Here is a 15,188-nt window from a genome sequence, read left to right as displayed (position 1 = left end):
CTCTCTCTCTCTCTCTCTCTCTCTCTCTCTCTCTCCCTCTGTTCGTCTTCCTTTCTCGCGATAGTAGAGAGCAGATCGTTTGTCTGAGACACGGCTAATACTAACTCCGGGTTTATGGCTTGAATCTACGTTACCGGCGCGATAAAAGTAGCAGTTTTAGAGTCGGCAAGCACAAATTACCGCGCTTACCGACTTTATTACCCGAGTCTGCATCGTGGCACATTCGATGCAATTAGTCGCCGACTGTACACATCAACTTAGTTCGTTTGGTCAGATTTCGGGGATCGGTGGAATCCTTTCCATTTCATTTACGAGAAACTGGATTGATCCTCGGACTGCTCGATTTGATTTTCTGATTTTGGCTATTTCGTATTTGTCGTAAACCATCGTTCATTTTCTGAATAATCGATGATTTTCTGACTATTCGTTGATTTTCTGTCTCTTCGTTGATTTTTTGACTATTCGATTTGATTCTCTGATTTTTTCTACTCCGTATTTATCGTAATTCATCATTCACTATCTGACTAATTGCTGATTCTCTGTTTATTCGTCGATTTTCTGACTATTCGTTGATATTTTGACTATTCGTCAATTTTCTGTCTATTCGTCAATTTTTTAACTATTCGATTTGATTTTCTGATTTTATCTATTCCGTATTTATCGTAATCCAACTTTCATTTTCTGACTAATTGCTGATTTTCTGTATATTCGTTGATCTTTTGACTATTCATCAATTTATTGACTATTCGTTTATATTTTCTAATTATTCATGCACATTTTTTAATCGTTCAGTAGCAGATCATTTTCACTGTATTTTTCAATTGTTTACAGATCGTCCTCGCCTCGAGGTATTTTTAAAAGTCTCTGTACGATTACGTTCCATTTCTCACTGAAATATCAATTTCAACAACAGATACATTATTAACATATAAATTATAAAATATAAATTCCATACAATCCTGAAAAAAATCTACGATAAAGATGTCCCGCTGAAACGATCAAACTAAAAAACAAATTTCAATTTGCCTTCTATCCACGTTCCTCTAATCTTCGTCCTCCTAAAACCTCCGCCAATCACGGATAACGTACTAAATTTTATCGCAACATTGACACATATACGGGGGGGGGGGGAGGATATTACGTTAAATTCGCCGACATCGTTAACCAGCAAAATGAAATTCACTCAACGATTCGTATAATGGTTCGCGGGCGATAAAGATCCGATCTCCAGATCCGAGGCGTTAAAATCGCGCCGCGGTGCCGGAACGTTAAATAACCGGAGTGTCAATCGGGCAGACTTTGCACGGTGCTGTCCACGCGGTGCTAATTTATCAGACACGATCCCCGCTCGGGCGCCGTGAAATGAAAATAAAGATTCGCCGACATTAAAATTCCATCGAACTCGCCGATTCAATTCACCGTGTTTCTGTGAGGTGCTAATTAGAGGCTTAGCGGAGGGAAAGGGCCGTGAATGAGAACCGCTGAGTAGAGAGAGAGAGTCGCAGGGGAGGTAATTTAGGAATGGGTCGAAATTTCGTAAAGCCTTGACCCGTGCACAGGCTCATCTCCCTAGACTTACGGGCCGGCCGCGAGATTAACCCTTTGTACGCAGTCCCTATAGCAAGAGCTTGTTTCACCCACTCGTGTTTTTACGGTCGACCTAATCGCGTTCAGGGCGGATCAATTACCGTCGGTAATCATCCCGCGAAATATTGTGTTGGCAACTAAGTAATTGCCGATTTCAGTTATCGATGTCTCTCACTCCCATTTTTATGATATCCGTAAATGTTCTATTATAAAATTATTATTATTGTTATTATTATGTTATTTTTTGTTATCCGTGAATGTTAGCAACTGGACAAATTGAATGCAGCGGTCATGGATACAGTAATGTCTCCTTAATTGACGCTCGGATTGTGCCACGAAGATGGACAATTTGGGAACAGGAGATACGATTATACGAGGCTTGCAGCTCGTTTTTATAGTTGTCGACAATTTTCGTAACTATAAAAAGAAACCGCAAGCCTCGAATAATCGTATCTACTCTTCCCGAAATGTCCATCTGCGTGGCACAATCCGAGCGTCAATCAGAGAAACATTATTGTATTTATTGGGTTGGCAACTAAGTAATTGCCGATTCTCTGTTATAGATGTCTCTCACTCCCATTTTTATGATATCCGTAAATGTTATATTATAAAATTATTATTATTGTTATTATTATGTTATTTTTTATTATCCGTGAATGTTAGCAACTGGACAAATTGAATGCAGCGGTCAAGGAAAAGCGACCAGAATTGGTCGATCGTGAAGGTGTCATTTTCCAGCAGGACAATGCTAGGCCGCACACGTCTTTGTCCACTTGGCAAAAATTGATGGATATTGGTTGGGAATTGTTGTTACACCCACCGTATAGCTCTGATCTCGCGCCATCGGATTACCACTTATTTCGATCCCTGGACAACTCCCTTCGTGGTAAAACTTTTAACGACGATGACGCTGTAAAATCTCACTTAACTCAGTTTTTGGCCGAAAAGGATCAGACTTTCTACCAGCGTGGAATTTTCAAGTTGTCGGAGAGACGGCGAAAGGTCATCGAACAAAATGGAAAATACATTACAGATTAAACTTCGTTCCAAGTAAAAAAATTTTTTATTTCATTGAACAAATCGGCAATTACTTAGTTGCCAACCCAATATGTTCGCAATATAATTTCTACTAGAATGGAAGAAGGTCAGAGGTCGCACTTGAAACCGATCCGAGAATACCAAGTCGCGATTCTTCGGGCCTCGCGGCTCGTTTTTATGGAAACTCGGGGCACTCGGCAAAGAAGGCAGCGGCCTTTTTAACCCGAGAAAGATAACCTACGTCGCAGAGGCGCCTGCGAAATAAACAACTGACTGCACCGTTTTCATAGAGGTCTAGTGATTTAAGTTTAAAATTACTTAAAATATAAAAAAATATAATATAAATGCATTTTATTTTTACAATAATGCCAAACCTTTAAAATGACTAGATTAACTTAAATAAATATCCATTGTTAGTATAAAATTGACGCCTTAGAAAAGCATGCGCCTCTGAAGCGTATGGTTATCTTTTACGTACGTTGTCATATGGTTATCTTTCTAGGGTTAATATGAATACAGTAAATTCTCTTCAATTGTCGCTCAGAAGAGATGCGATTATTTAAGGCTCGCGGCTCGTTTTCGTCGTCGGCGATTGTCAACGACGACAAAAAAGCGCCGCGAGGCTCGAAAATTCGCATCTCCTATTCCCAAATTGTTCTCTTTTTGTTCAGAAGCTGAGCGACAATTGGAGAGAATTTACCGTACATAGTAATTCTAGAATAACGCTGACGTATAGCAAACTCGTTGCTTGTTTCTTCTATTCAGTTAGTTCGTCGTCATAAAAAAATCGCGAAAATGAAGACGTTTATCGAGAACTTTCTGTCGAAATCATTCTCGTAACTCCGATAAGCGAAAGAACAAAGTAAAAAAAAAGACACCAAATAATTACGACCAAAATGAAATAGATCGAACACAAAATTGTAAAGACGTTACAAAAATGTCCACCATATTTACGACGATAAATCCGATAGATCTGCGCAAATACGATAAAATGATCCACCGCCGTAAAAATCGCGTAACATCGAAATCAATTACGTAATCGCGGTTTATTTATTCACGAGAAGACTAAGCAGTCGAAATTAACAATACCGAGAGCATGAGAGGAATCGGTCGATATCGAAATGATTGTGGGAAGAAACGAACTTCGATTCGATCGCCTGGAAATATTTTGAAAACGAAGGCAAATAACTGAGAGTATTTTAGTCGATCGATTCGATATCCCATTACCTTGGAACAGTTTTTTGAGAGACGGTCGCTATACGTTCTCTCCGAAGGAAAAAGTCTCTCTCTTTCTCATTCTCTCTCTTTCTCGCGCGCGCGGGATCGATCGGAGGAAGCTCATCGACGATAATTTAATCGCCTATTAATTGTTGGTAAAGTACGTAGCCATAATTAGAACGGACTTTTATACGGCGTACTGTAATTTAATGGACGGCCGTGGATTGAAATGTTGCCGGGAATAATGGTGATTTAAACGAAAATGATTTGCCCGTGCCCGTAATACAGGATAATTACGTTCCCTGACCGACTTAATAATATTACGTCATTTTCGTCGTGCACACGGCGCATCGGCGCATCGTGTTCTCCATTTACGCGTGTCCGTCGCTTTCGTTTCTTCTCGTTCGCCTAATTCGCCGATCTGTTAAGGAGAACAATAAACGGATAAAACGGATAAAACGTGAATGAAAAAGCACGGTGACTCTCGATAGCGGCGCTTTTATGCGACGTTCTATCGTATTTAGACGATTTATTCATATTTTATTATTATTATTATTATTATTATTATTATTATTATTATTATTATTATTATTATTATTATCATTATTATTACAATTATTACGTGCAACAGCCATCGCTAAATACAGTTTCTATAGATCGTTGTTTCTACGATATCCCATTTTTTATAGCAACGCATTATTTCGCGTATTAAGAATTGAACGACAAAGCTGCATTAACAAAATCATCGATAATTTTATAATCGGTTAATGTGTTATATTAACTATTATATTAACTTAATAATTATCGGTTAACGTTACATCAACATTGCTGAATTAACTATTATCACTAAGCAAAATTAATTCTCGTTAGAACTTTATAAAAATCCTGTGAATCGTAAATGAATTAAATCAATAATACATATAACCTGCAGTATTAAATAAATCTTCGAAATCCTCGTAAACGTCAGATTCTTCATGGCACTAATCACGAATTACAATTTTCGCGAATAAACACTTTTTAAAACTTTGCAGAATAGATTTGCACATATTTCGCCTCCTTGGACTATTTGTTTTTTTTTTAATAAAACATTGTCCCTTGATTCGCTCTCAACGAACGAATTTTCCATATAAAGATACAAATTCGTATTTACCGCGGTTCCCGAAAGATTCAAGGAGTCGTTTGTACAAGCGAACAATTTCGAACACGAGATGACTCGATGTCGAATATTTTTCGCAGAACTGTGTCAAACCCGAAGAACACGCCGGAATTCGTACAATCGCGTTGTAAAACCGAATGTTGATAGAAGCATTTCCATTCTTCGTTCCGCGTTGCTCGAATCATTTGTTTGCAGTATCGCGTTCTAACTGAAATTGTTCGTTTACGGTATTCCGCGAGGTATCCCGATATTTTTCGTACAATCGAAAAACCGTTCCCCCGAATATTATTTTGTCCGGCAGAACGTTCGCCGCTCTCGCTCGTCCAATAAAACTGCAGCGGGAATCCGCGGGCCGGCGAGCCGATTCGCGATTCGGCCGGATTCTACGCGTCCCGATGATTCAAATATATTTTAAAGGCTTCGATCAATTTCGTTCGCAGATCTCCGGAAATCTACACAATACCGGCCAGTTTCTGGTATTCAGGGCGGACCGGGAGGCGAAGGTGCGAGTCAATATAACGGGTGGCCCGTTGGCTTACAACTACCAGTTCGAGGAGATCTACATTCACTACGGGCTGGACAATGATCACGGGTCCGAGCATCGGATTAACAACTACGCTTTCCCCGCCGAGGTGAGTGAGACAATTTCTCCCAGAAGTGTTCGTAAGTCGGAATTGAAACCGGCAGATCCGGGAATACTAAGTCGCGATTCATCGGGCCTCGCGGCTCCTTTTTATGGAAACTCGAGGCAGTCGGCAAAAAAAGGCAGCGGACAGCACGTCGGTGTACGTTAACACGTTCCGTGCCGAGCTTTTTTTACTCGAATCTTCACACTTTGATATTTTACTAAAACTTGATGTATTACGTGCAATTATTCATTCTCGTACACATAACAACGTAACAAAAACTTATCAACGCCCATTCTTGCGGTGGAAATTGATTCTTCGGTTCTAAATTTCTTGTAAACAATTTGTTCAGTTCACTAAGTAAACATGCAAGCGTGTACCATCGATGGTACACGTGGCACGGAACGTGTTAATATGAATACAGTAAATTCTCTGCAATTGTCGCTCAGCTAGTAAACAAGGATGAACAATTTGGGAAGAGGAGATGCGACTGTTTGAGGCTCGCGGCTCGTTCTCGTCGTCGGCGATCGTCAACAACGATAAAAAAGCGCCGCGAGGCTCGAACAATCGCATCTCCTATTCCTAAATCGTCCGCTTTTCGTTTAGAAGCTGAACGACGATCGGAGAGAATTTACTGTACGTAGCAATGCTAGGATAAAAACGATGACTTGACTTTTTTATTTCTAATCTTTTGCCGCGATTCGAAGGCGATTCGGAGGCCACGTGACACGATTCGAAGGCAATTCGGAGGCGACGTGTCACGATTCGGTCGCATTCGATTCATGCCCGTCGGTAAAAATCGTACGCTGCTGGCGACACTGTAAAACCGGCGAATTCCCGATTGCGTTTTGTTTAACAATGCTTGGAAACGATAAAAGTATAGTTCGGTTATTGTTTTCTTCGTCGTTTGTCTTGCCTGGCCTGTTTTTTCAAAAAATAAAGAGAACGCGACGAACTGCATTAGCGGAACGTGTATTGACAATTTACTGTTATAAAAACGGAAAATGTTATAACGATATCGGTGAAATTATTAATCGGAGTAAAAGTACGATCCAAAGTATTATAAAACAGACCATTTTGCATTGTCTTCCGGGAATTCTCGTCGCGTGCCGCATCGCACGCTCGACCGACTCCGTCGACCCTTAGCATCGACGCAGCAATAAATTACATAGGCGTAGGACTAGCACGGGGAAATTCACAGCGACCCGAAATTTGGCATTTACGGGAGGAATTACTGCATTATGCCGGATACTGTATTATGTTCGGATCTATTTTCGGCTGCTACACGATCGCTACGATCGACACGGGATCTCCTCTCGTTCGAAAAACTCGCTGTAAATAATTTTCAATTTATAAAATACCTCGTTCGTCTCGCAATCGCGAAAACGATTTTTGTAAAAATGTTTCACGGACGTGACGAACGACTAAATAATTTCATTGTTCGCTACCAACAGCGAATTGTACAAGATGGATACGCTCCAACATTTTTGCCGGCTGTTTCATTCCGAGTTGTACTTTTAAATCAATGTTGACAATATCTCGATTAAATTTGTTTTCTGTCAACGTTCCTGATAAATAATTCACGCCCGGCCCGGCGGATCTTTATGCTATCCATTTCCACGCGCATAGTTTTATTCAAACCAAAAACAATGGAATTTATACTCGTGAATAAAAGATCCGCTGTAGCAAAACGAAAATAAAAGGCCGCGCAATTTTCATGAGTGCACACGTGTTCTTGCATTTCCGAAATTTGCATACGCCATAGATGCGCGAAGATCGTCCGCGCGGTTCTACGATGCGCAATTTTTCGGATAGCTCGCCGTCGGAATCGGACAAATATTTCCGAAATACAAAAGAACGAATTTCGGACGCGAGAGAAGGGTTTGTTGCGCGGGGCCGTAAAAAAAATATATATATATTACAAGAAACGCCGGGCACAAAGGGCGAAAGTTGCGCGCGACACGCAAATTTCATCATTGCGGGAACGCCGCGGCCGTGGAACATTTTCGGAGGTTTGTATCCAGCTGCGGAGATTTAATATCGTTGATCCTCGGTCGGACGAAACCCGGCAGAATTCACTTACGAAATTGAAAAAGTGATTTCGCGTCGCTTAGATAACGAAACGAATTCTATCGCGTCCGAAACCACGCTGCGGCGAATCAAAATGGACGAGGAGCCGCCGCTGCACGCCAGAAAACACCCAAAAAAACGGTGAAAAATATATCTTTTCATTGAAATCACCTGTTTACGCGGAATTTTTTGAGCTGCCGCAATGAGCTGTTAACACCGAAAATTTATTTGTGAGTTATTAACACGTAAAATTCATTTCTTTGCAATATTTATAAATATAAATGTGATCATGGAATACAATTATTACATATAGATGTTTGAAAATGAGTTATTAACATATAAAATTCATTACTTTGCAACATTTATACATATAAATATACTCATGGAATACAACTATTAGACATAGACGTTTGAAAATGAGTTATTAACATATAAAATTGATTACTTTGCAACATTAATAAATATAAACATAATCATGGAATACAACTATTACACATAAATGTCTGAAAACTAATTTACTACAAATCATCAACGAATTTACAACTGATGTAAGCTAGTTAGTAACTAATTATACATATTAACAATAACTATAACAAATTACATCTAAATTAACAATAATTTAACGATTAGACAAAATAAACGAAAATCCCCCAAAAAATAAAAATAGAAAATGAAATGAAATAATTAAATATTATATTTAACATTAATTTCTTCTCTATTTAATTTCTGATAATAAACATTTTGCTTTGCATTATTAATGGCATTTCTTCCAGTTAATTTGTCTCGATTTTGAGGTTAGTGGACTCGCACTGTTGGCTACCGAGCCGCTCGAAGCGGCGAAAAAACGAGGCGGAAAACGAAGGAGGATCGAAGCAAATGAAAAATCGAACGCCATTAACGGCTCCGCCATTTTTTCGGACGCTTTAAAGTTATATCTGCCGGCTCGATGAATCTTTCACGAGGCCAATAGCCGGGCCGTTTCAATCGAATGATGACTGTCGTCATCAATTATGAATCCAACGCGGACTACCGATTCGAAACGGAAATCGCGTTTCGTCTCTTTCCCGGCTGTTTTTTTTTCCTTTTTTTATGTCGGCGCGCCGAGGAGGGAAATAGGTCGTGTATCGCGCGGGCCGCATATACTATACCTCGATCCTCTTCCCCGGGAAAGTAAATTTAATCTACTATTAGTTTCATTCTTTGAACGCGGCGGGGCCCGGCCACCGGGCAAACCCTGAAAAAGACAGCGGCGATTTTCCGTTCGTCTTTTTATTTTTCACTTTTACCGTATTGACTTTCCCCCGGTTTGTTGCACCGGAGAGGGCTTTGGGAAAGATTGTGGAATAAATTCGTGTTATAGACGCATTCGATATTCATCCTTTGCGCGGGTGTTCTCGTATGTTTGTCGCGGCTCTCTTTGCGAACGAATAATTTCGTAGGCCGATTTTTTTTCGCATCGCCGAAAAGCTGCGTTTAATTTGCGTTCAATGCGCCAGAAATACATGTCAATGTTTCAGACGTTTCTGTCTCTAGAGAGACATTCTTTCACGTTGCGGAAATCGGTAATTTATTTTAAGGAAATAAAAGTAGATGTTTCCTACTTTAATTACATCGAAATTTAGGCGGTTCGTAAGATGACCTAAAAAAGAACAAATTCGACACGGTCAATGAATATCTCAAAAATGAAAGACAAATTATCGATAGAGATTAATCAAATAGAAGAAAATTATCAAATGCGTTAAATATATTAAATTGAAAGTAGAAGAAAGTTTCGGATGAAAACGCGAAGGTTTCCGCGCAAACAGCCCGTACCGCGTTGTGTTTAATAGATTCATTAAGGGGGCCGGTAGTTCGAAGCGAAGAAGCAGCATAACGTCGAAACAAAATTAACGAACGGCGTTCGGCGCGGATAGACTGACGAGGCTGGGCGGATCGGCGCCGGCCAGTTCGACGTCGCCGTTAATCGAAATTAATCACCAGCCGGTTTCGTAACGAGACAAATTAAACATTCGTTAAACGCGACGCGACGATGACCCAATTAACTGCGGCCTGCTCATCCTCCCGGCGCGCGCGGCTCGGCTCGGCTCGGCTCGGCTCCGCGTTTCCTCTCTACGTACGACCTAATTTCCGCGGACGTCGACGGACCGCGAAAGAATGTCGCGCCGCCCCGGTTATTCGCGACGATTTCAATTTTAATTAGAGTCAAGAGCGATAAGGTCGCGTCCCAAGAAGCACCGCGTTCGGCGTGCCACTGCCGGAGATCGTCGAACTCGTCTCGATACTTCGCCGCGCTCGTGTCCGCGCGAACACTGATTTTCCGAAATTTCAAGACGCGCGACGTGTTCTCGTAGATTCAACCCTTTCGACGATTAGACGGATTGGTTAATATCGATACTTTATTCTGTTCGATTTACATATCGATTGATTTGATTGTTAATTGATTTGTCAATTTAATCGTTTAAGCGACGGTTCTATATATCTAATTCTATTCTACTATATCTAATTTTTACCATTTTTTATTTATCCCTGTTTTGTATTTTATTTTTATTGTGTGCTGTGTTTTGTTTTACCTTTTCACTTGTTACATTGTAATAATTAAGGAATCAGCAAAATGAGAGAATAAAAGAAAATTTTACTTTTCTCTCCATCGAAAGTAAACAAAATAGAAGAATAAAAATATTAAATATGTATCATTATGATAAATATAAAGTTGTTCACCGACTTACTAACTTTATCTGATTAATTTTATTTCACTCTAATAAGACGTATTCACTTTTCTTCAAAAATAAACAAGGCAAAAGAATAATAAAATATAATATATTTTATTCGATAAATATAACGTTAATAAAATTCTATTAACTTTGCCTAATTCTTCAATTCAAAAATAAACGAAGTAATAACATAAAAAAATCGAATATGTCTTAAGAAATTAATTATGCTCGAAGAGAAGCCAAAGGCGCAGCAAATGGTCACTCTAACCGGCACCGCTGTCGTACTCAAAGGATCAAGAACAAGAGAAATTGTTATCAAAGCCCTGGGAAACCTGTCCGAAAGCATCCTTTAGAAACCTCGGGGAATCAATGAAACCGCGTGCGATCGAAACGATCCCGTTGAACTGGCAGCTCTAAAATGGCTCCGTGTGCAAAGGATTACCGCGAGGCAACTAACGCCGGACTGCATTTCCTTGATACTTCCGGTCCGAGCGTTGCAACTATCGAGCCATCGCATCGCGTGAAAAGTACGAAGGGCGAGAGAGAAAGCGAGAGAGAGAGAGAGAGAGAGAGAGAGAGAGAGAGAGTAAAAGCGAAAGAAAAAGAGAGAGGTTGCCACGGCGGCTTCTAAGCGAGAATCATTATTTTGTGCCGTCGCCTCGGTTGCATCGACGCGGCTGAAATCGATTCGAGGTTAATCGAGCACATAATTCAGCGGCGACGCGCGGCCGAGCCGTACGTGTTTGCGCGGCCGAAATCCGCAGCCGCACGCGAGCAGGTGCGAGGCGCGACGTGCTGCAATCAGCGGCCGTGCTTGCGGCCCGGCAGCTGCATCCATTTTCGCCCAGTGTTCTTCTTTCGCTGCCGTGTCTCCCACCCCACTGCCGCCCCTCTTCCGCCCTCTTCCTCTGGCAGCCTGGCCGTTCCTCCTCTCGCCGTGCACACGGCCGAGTTCCCACCCTTTTTCCCCGGCGTTTTTAGGTGTATCAGCCGGCCGGCAGTCCGGCTAGGTGTAACTCTCTCGCTGACGAATGAACTCGCGAACGCGCGCGGCCACCGCGCCGCGCCGCGCCGGAATGATAAATCCCGAATGCTCGTTGTCCACGCTAGTGGAAGCCTGTATATCACGCTCGGATGCCCGTCTCCTGGAAAGAGAACCGCCGCGTCGCTCCACAGCGTCCTGCGGGATCAAGCACAATCTGCACCCCCTCCCCCCTCCCTCTTCATTTGCGGTACGCGCAGCTTCGATGATCGAGCTCCGATTCAAGAATTTCTGTCGTTCGCCGGAAATTAACCCTTTGCGGTCGTCCGGTGACTCTGAGGCGACACTGAAAAAGAATTTTTATGTAGTGTTTCAGCATCGTTTTTATGCCATCAAATTTTTTTACAATTAGATACATGCGTTAGTAAACTAAATATGTGACTTACGCTAATATGATTTGAACGCACGCATTTATGACAGATTGAATGATGAGAGAAAGAAAAAAGAAACAAAAATGTCTCGCAATTCGGAAATAGAGGTTCTTGAGATAATTTGGAAAAACTTTTTCCTTAGCGAAAATGCGATCCGCGGCTTCGTTTACGAGTTATTAGCGAAAAACAATGGTCAATGAGAGGCGAGCTCGGCTGGCGCGAGGCGGGACCAGTCAACGGGCGGCCGAAGCCCAGTTCCGCTTATTGGTTGCGTCGCGGCGCGCCGCCTCGCGCCAGCTGATCTCGCCGCTCATTGGCCAGTGTTTTTCGTTAATAACTCCTAAACGAAGCCGCGGATTGCATTTTCGCTAAGGAAAAAGTTGCTTCAAATTACCTCAGGAACCTCATTTGAGCTCATTTCCCAATTTCGAGTGACTGGGACATCCTGTACTATGTTTCCGGGTCGAAACGAATCAACGAACTCAATGAGCTTATTATATAGGGTGTCATGTAATTGTAAGTACAACCGAATAGGCGCCGCTTTTACAAAATAATCGAATAATAATCGAAAGTATAGAATAAATTAAGTTTCATTCAAGGCACCGTTTGCGAGGAAAAGTAGGTTGATAAAATAATACAGCTATGTCTCTCTAATTGACGCCTGTATCGATCACAAAAATGGACAATTTGGGAAGAGGAGATACGATTATTCGAGCCTTGCGGTTTATTTTTATAGTTATAAATCGTCCACAATTATAAAAACAAGCCGCAAGGCCCATCTTCCCAAATTATCCATTTCAGTGGACAATCTGAGCGTCAGTAAGGGAGACATTACTGTACCATTGAATAGGAGTGACGCGTCTGACCATAACCTACTTATTCTACTTCTCGTCGTACTACAAGCAACACGGACTTATAATATTTCGCAGGCCAATTGACGCACCTTGCGACTCAGTTTCATCGAAGACCTCGAATGAAAAAATGTTACTCTTTTCCTCCGACTTACTGTTTAACATAGAATCAGCCCCTATCCGGTTGCACCCCCTGTTACACAACACCCTATATACTGCCCGAAGTGCTCAATAGCACGGGTCACCGTGGTTCGCGAGCTTTTCAGCGGCAATAATCGCAGACGGTGGCTCGATTGGCGCGGGTCAACGAGGCAGCATAAATAATCGAAGAATCAGCGGGTGGTGCGAATCGATACGCGGCACGCGCAACAAGCCCTCTAAGCAGCGAGGCTGTTAAACAGCGCCGGTTGAACAATCGGAGCCGTCGCGGCGCGGCGCGGCGCGCCGTCCATCGGAAATAAAAACACCGTGATCGCGACGAAACAATTAGCCGGGAATTATCGGCTAGCTGTCGCAATAATCACGGGTATCGTTTCTAGCCGCGCGAAACGAGCGTCGTCGCCCGAGCGTTTTCACCGGTACAAGTGAATAATTCCGGCGGAACGGATCAATCATACGGCCGGCCGCGGCACGTTTCATCCGACATGAATAAATATTACGCCATTAATTTTCTAACTGCATACATCATTGTACGCAGTCAGTGTTAATATTGCCGGGGCAGCGCCGGAGTTAATAAATATTGAACCGTTAACAATTCCGGCGAGCCAATACGAAATCGCTAAACCAGAAGTGTGCGTGCGTGCGTGTGTGTGTGTATGTATACGCGTGTATGTGGGAGAGGGGAGGGTGCACAAACGGCAAATATCAGAGAAACGTGGCCGGGCATAATCGTAACCGGCGCGATCGGTTATCTTGAACCCGACATTTTTGTCGTGTTCCGCGCCGCTTTTTTTCGCACCCCTTCCTCGCCCCGTCCCCGCCGCCTTCCGCCGCGCTCTTTTTCTCCGCTTTCGTTCGCGCCGTCTTACGTGTAATATATCACCCCGGCCAATTTTATGCACGAAATTGATTCAGATTATCCGGCCCCGGTATTACGCGGCGAAAGCTTGCACGGAATTTTGCTGTTAATCATTCCCGTCGTTAATTTTCCTACGGCCGGGCCGCTCCATTCCCGCGCAAAAATATTGGACCGTTCTCATACAGTCGGCTACGAAAGCGCGCGGACCCGCCCGCTGAATCTCGGAAATTAACTGCAATTCGGTGAACTATCCTTCGGCCTCCTCGCCGGTTAAGTAAAACGTCCGTTCTGCGAACAACGTTGCGGCAATCTACGGTGTTCAGGTTATTCTTTGGTGAACTTCATGATTTTTCTGCGCACGATGTGATCTTGATCATACAAATGCATTCGCGCGCTTCTCGTTGTCTGTTCGAGGGTTTTGTTAACAATGGATTCACGGGGGCTGTTTTATGTTTGTTTATGCACGTATTTATTCTGGTCTTTTTTCGAGTCTTCTGAACAGTCGTGAACGAAACAATTAGCGCACACTTGGTTGTGTCAAGATTATGTCACTTTATATTTTATTGTATATTATTTATATTGTATTATTTATATTTAACACTTGGTGCGCTAGTAGAATTATTTTAGTTAATTAGTGGAGAACGATTAGGTAACATTTGAACGACGAACCTTCCCGACAGAAATTTAACCGTATATTTTATAATTGATCATTTCAGCTTTTTTCAACATATTTTTTCGGTTACTTCTTCTACTTAGTTATTTTATAAATCTTAATAGAACATTTATGCAAGTTTCAATTTATTGTCTCGGAACAATATTTATACTCTGTCATAGAAATCGAAAAACATTTCCGTTCTGCGCGCGAACAGCGAAACGTTCCCGAATAAACATCGCGCGTAAAAAAAATTCGTATTTACAATTCGACGGGTTTCGGAGGAATGACGACTCTTTCCACGCCAGATAATTACAAAATACAAAAATGATTGATATGTATATATATATATATAAAAGTTCGCGTCCGATGTATTCATCGGCGGCGGTTCATTGAATTTCATGTGTCGGATTTATTTCCATGGTTTTCGGCGATCCGGCACGAGCCAGCAAATGAATCGATCGTTTAAACGGCTAAAAAAAAAGCTTCGCGCCTCACGCTCGAAACATTCGAAAAAAATTATCCTGTGTACAGAGAAACTTTTGCGAGCGATTGTACGTTCGTTCCTGGATCACGCTTTGACAAATCGGGCCACTTTTTAACGAGACTTGCCCCGATAAATCAATGCGCTGATGAGAGACGATCATCCGAATTGATGATGCACGCGGTCGATACATCGACTGTCCTGTTGCTTGTACACGGACATCACGGTTTTTACGGTGGGCATGCAAACACGGGTTTTTTTTCCACCGAGGTATCGGGTTAACTAGACTGCCGGCGCTCGCGCTGACAAATTCGACGCATTAAAATTCAACGAACGATTATTATTTTCGCCGATGCCTAACTGG

The 15,188-nt window shown here is 42.1% G+C and overlaps 1 protein-coding gene across 2 annotated transcripts in view; it reads left to right on the top strand.

The window, feature by feature from the left end:
* Positions 1-15,188, top strand: part of CARPA (Carbonic anhydrase-related protein A) — a 388,895-nt gene that overhangs the window by 294,567 nt on the left and 79,140 nt on the right. For both annotated transcript variants that reach the window (XM_033479116.2, XM_033479115.2), the window contains exon 4: positions 5,440-5,631. In XM_033479116.2, coding sequence (XP_033335007.1) covers positions 5,440-5,631 — 192 coding nt within the window. The remainder of the gene's footprint in view (positions 1-5,439; positions 5,632-15,188) is intronic.

The sequence above is a fragment of the Megalopta genalis genome, chromosome 2 (assembly GCF_051020955.1).
Source record: "Megalopta genalis isolate 19385.01 chromosome 2, iyMegGena1_principal, whole genome shotgun sequence".
In the NCBI taxonomy this organism is placed as follows: domain Eukaryota; kingdom Metazoa; phylum Arthropoda; class Insecta; order Hymenoptera; family Halictidae; genus Megalopta; species Megalopta genalis.
Note: the sequence above shows the minus strand (reverse complement) of the source record. Positions and strands in the feature narration are given on the sequence as shown.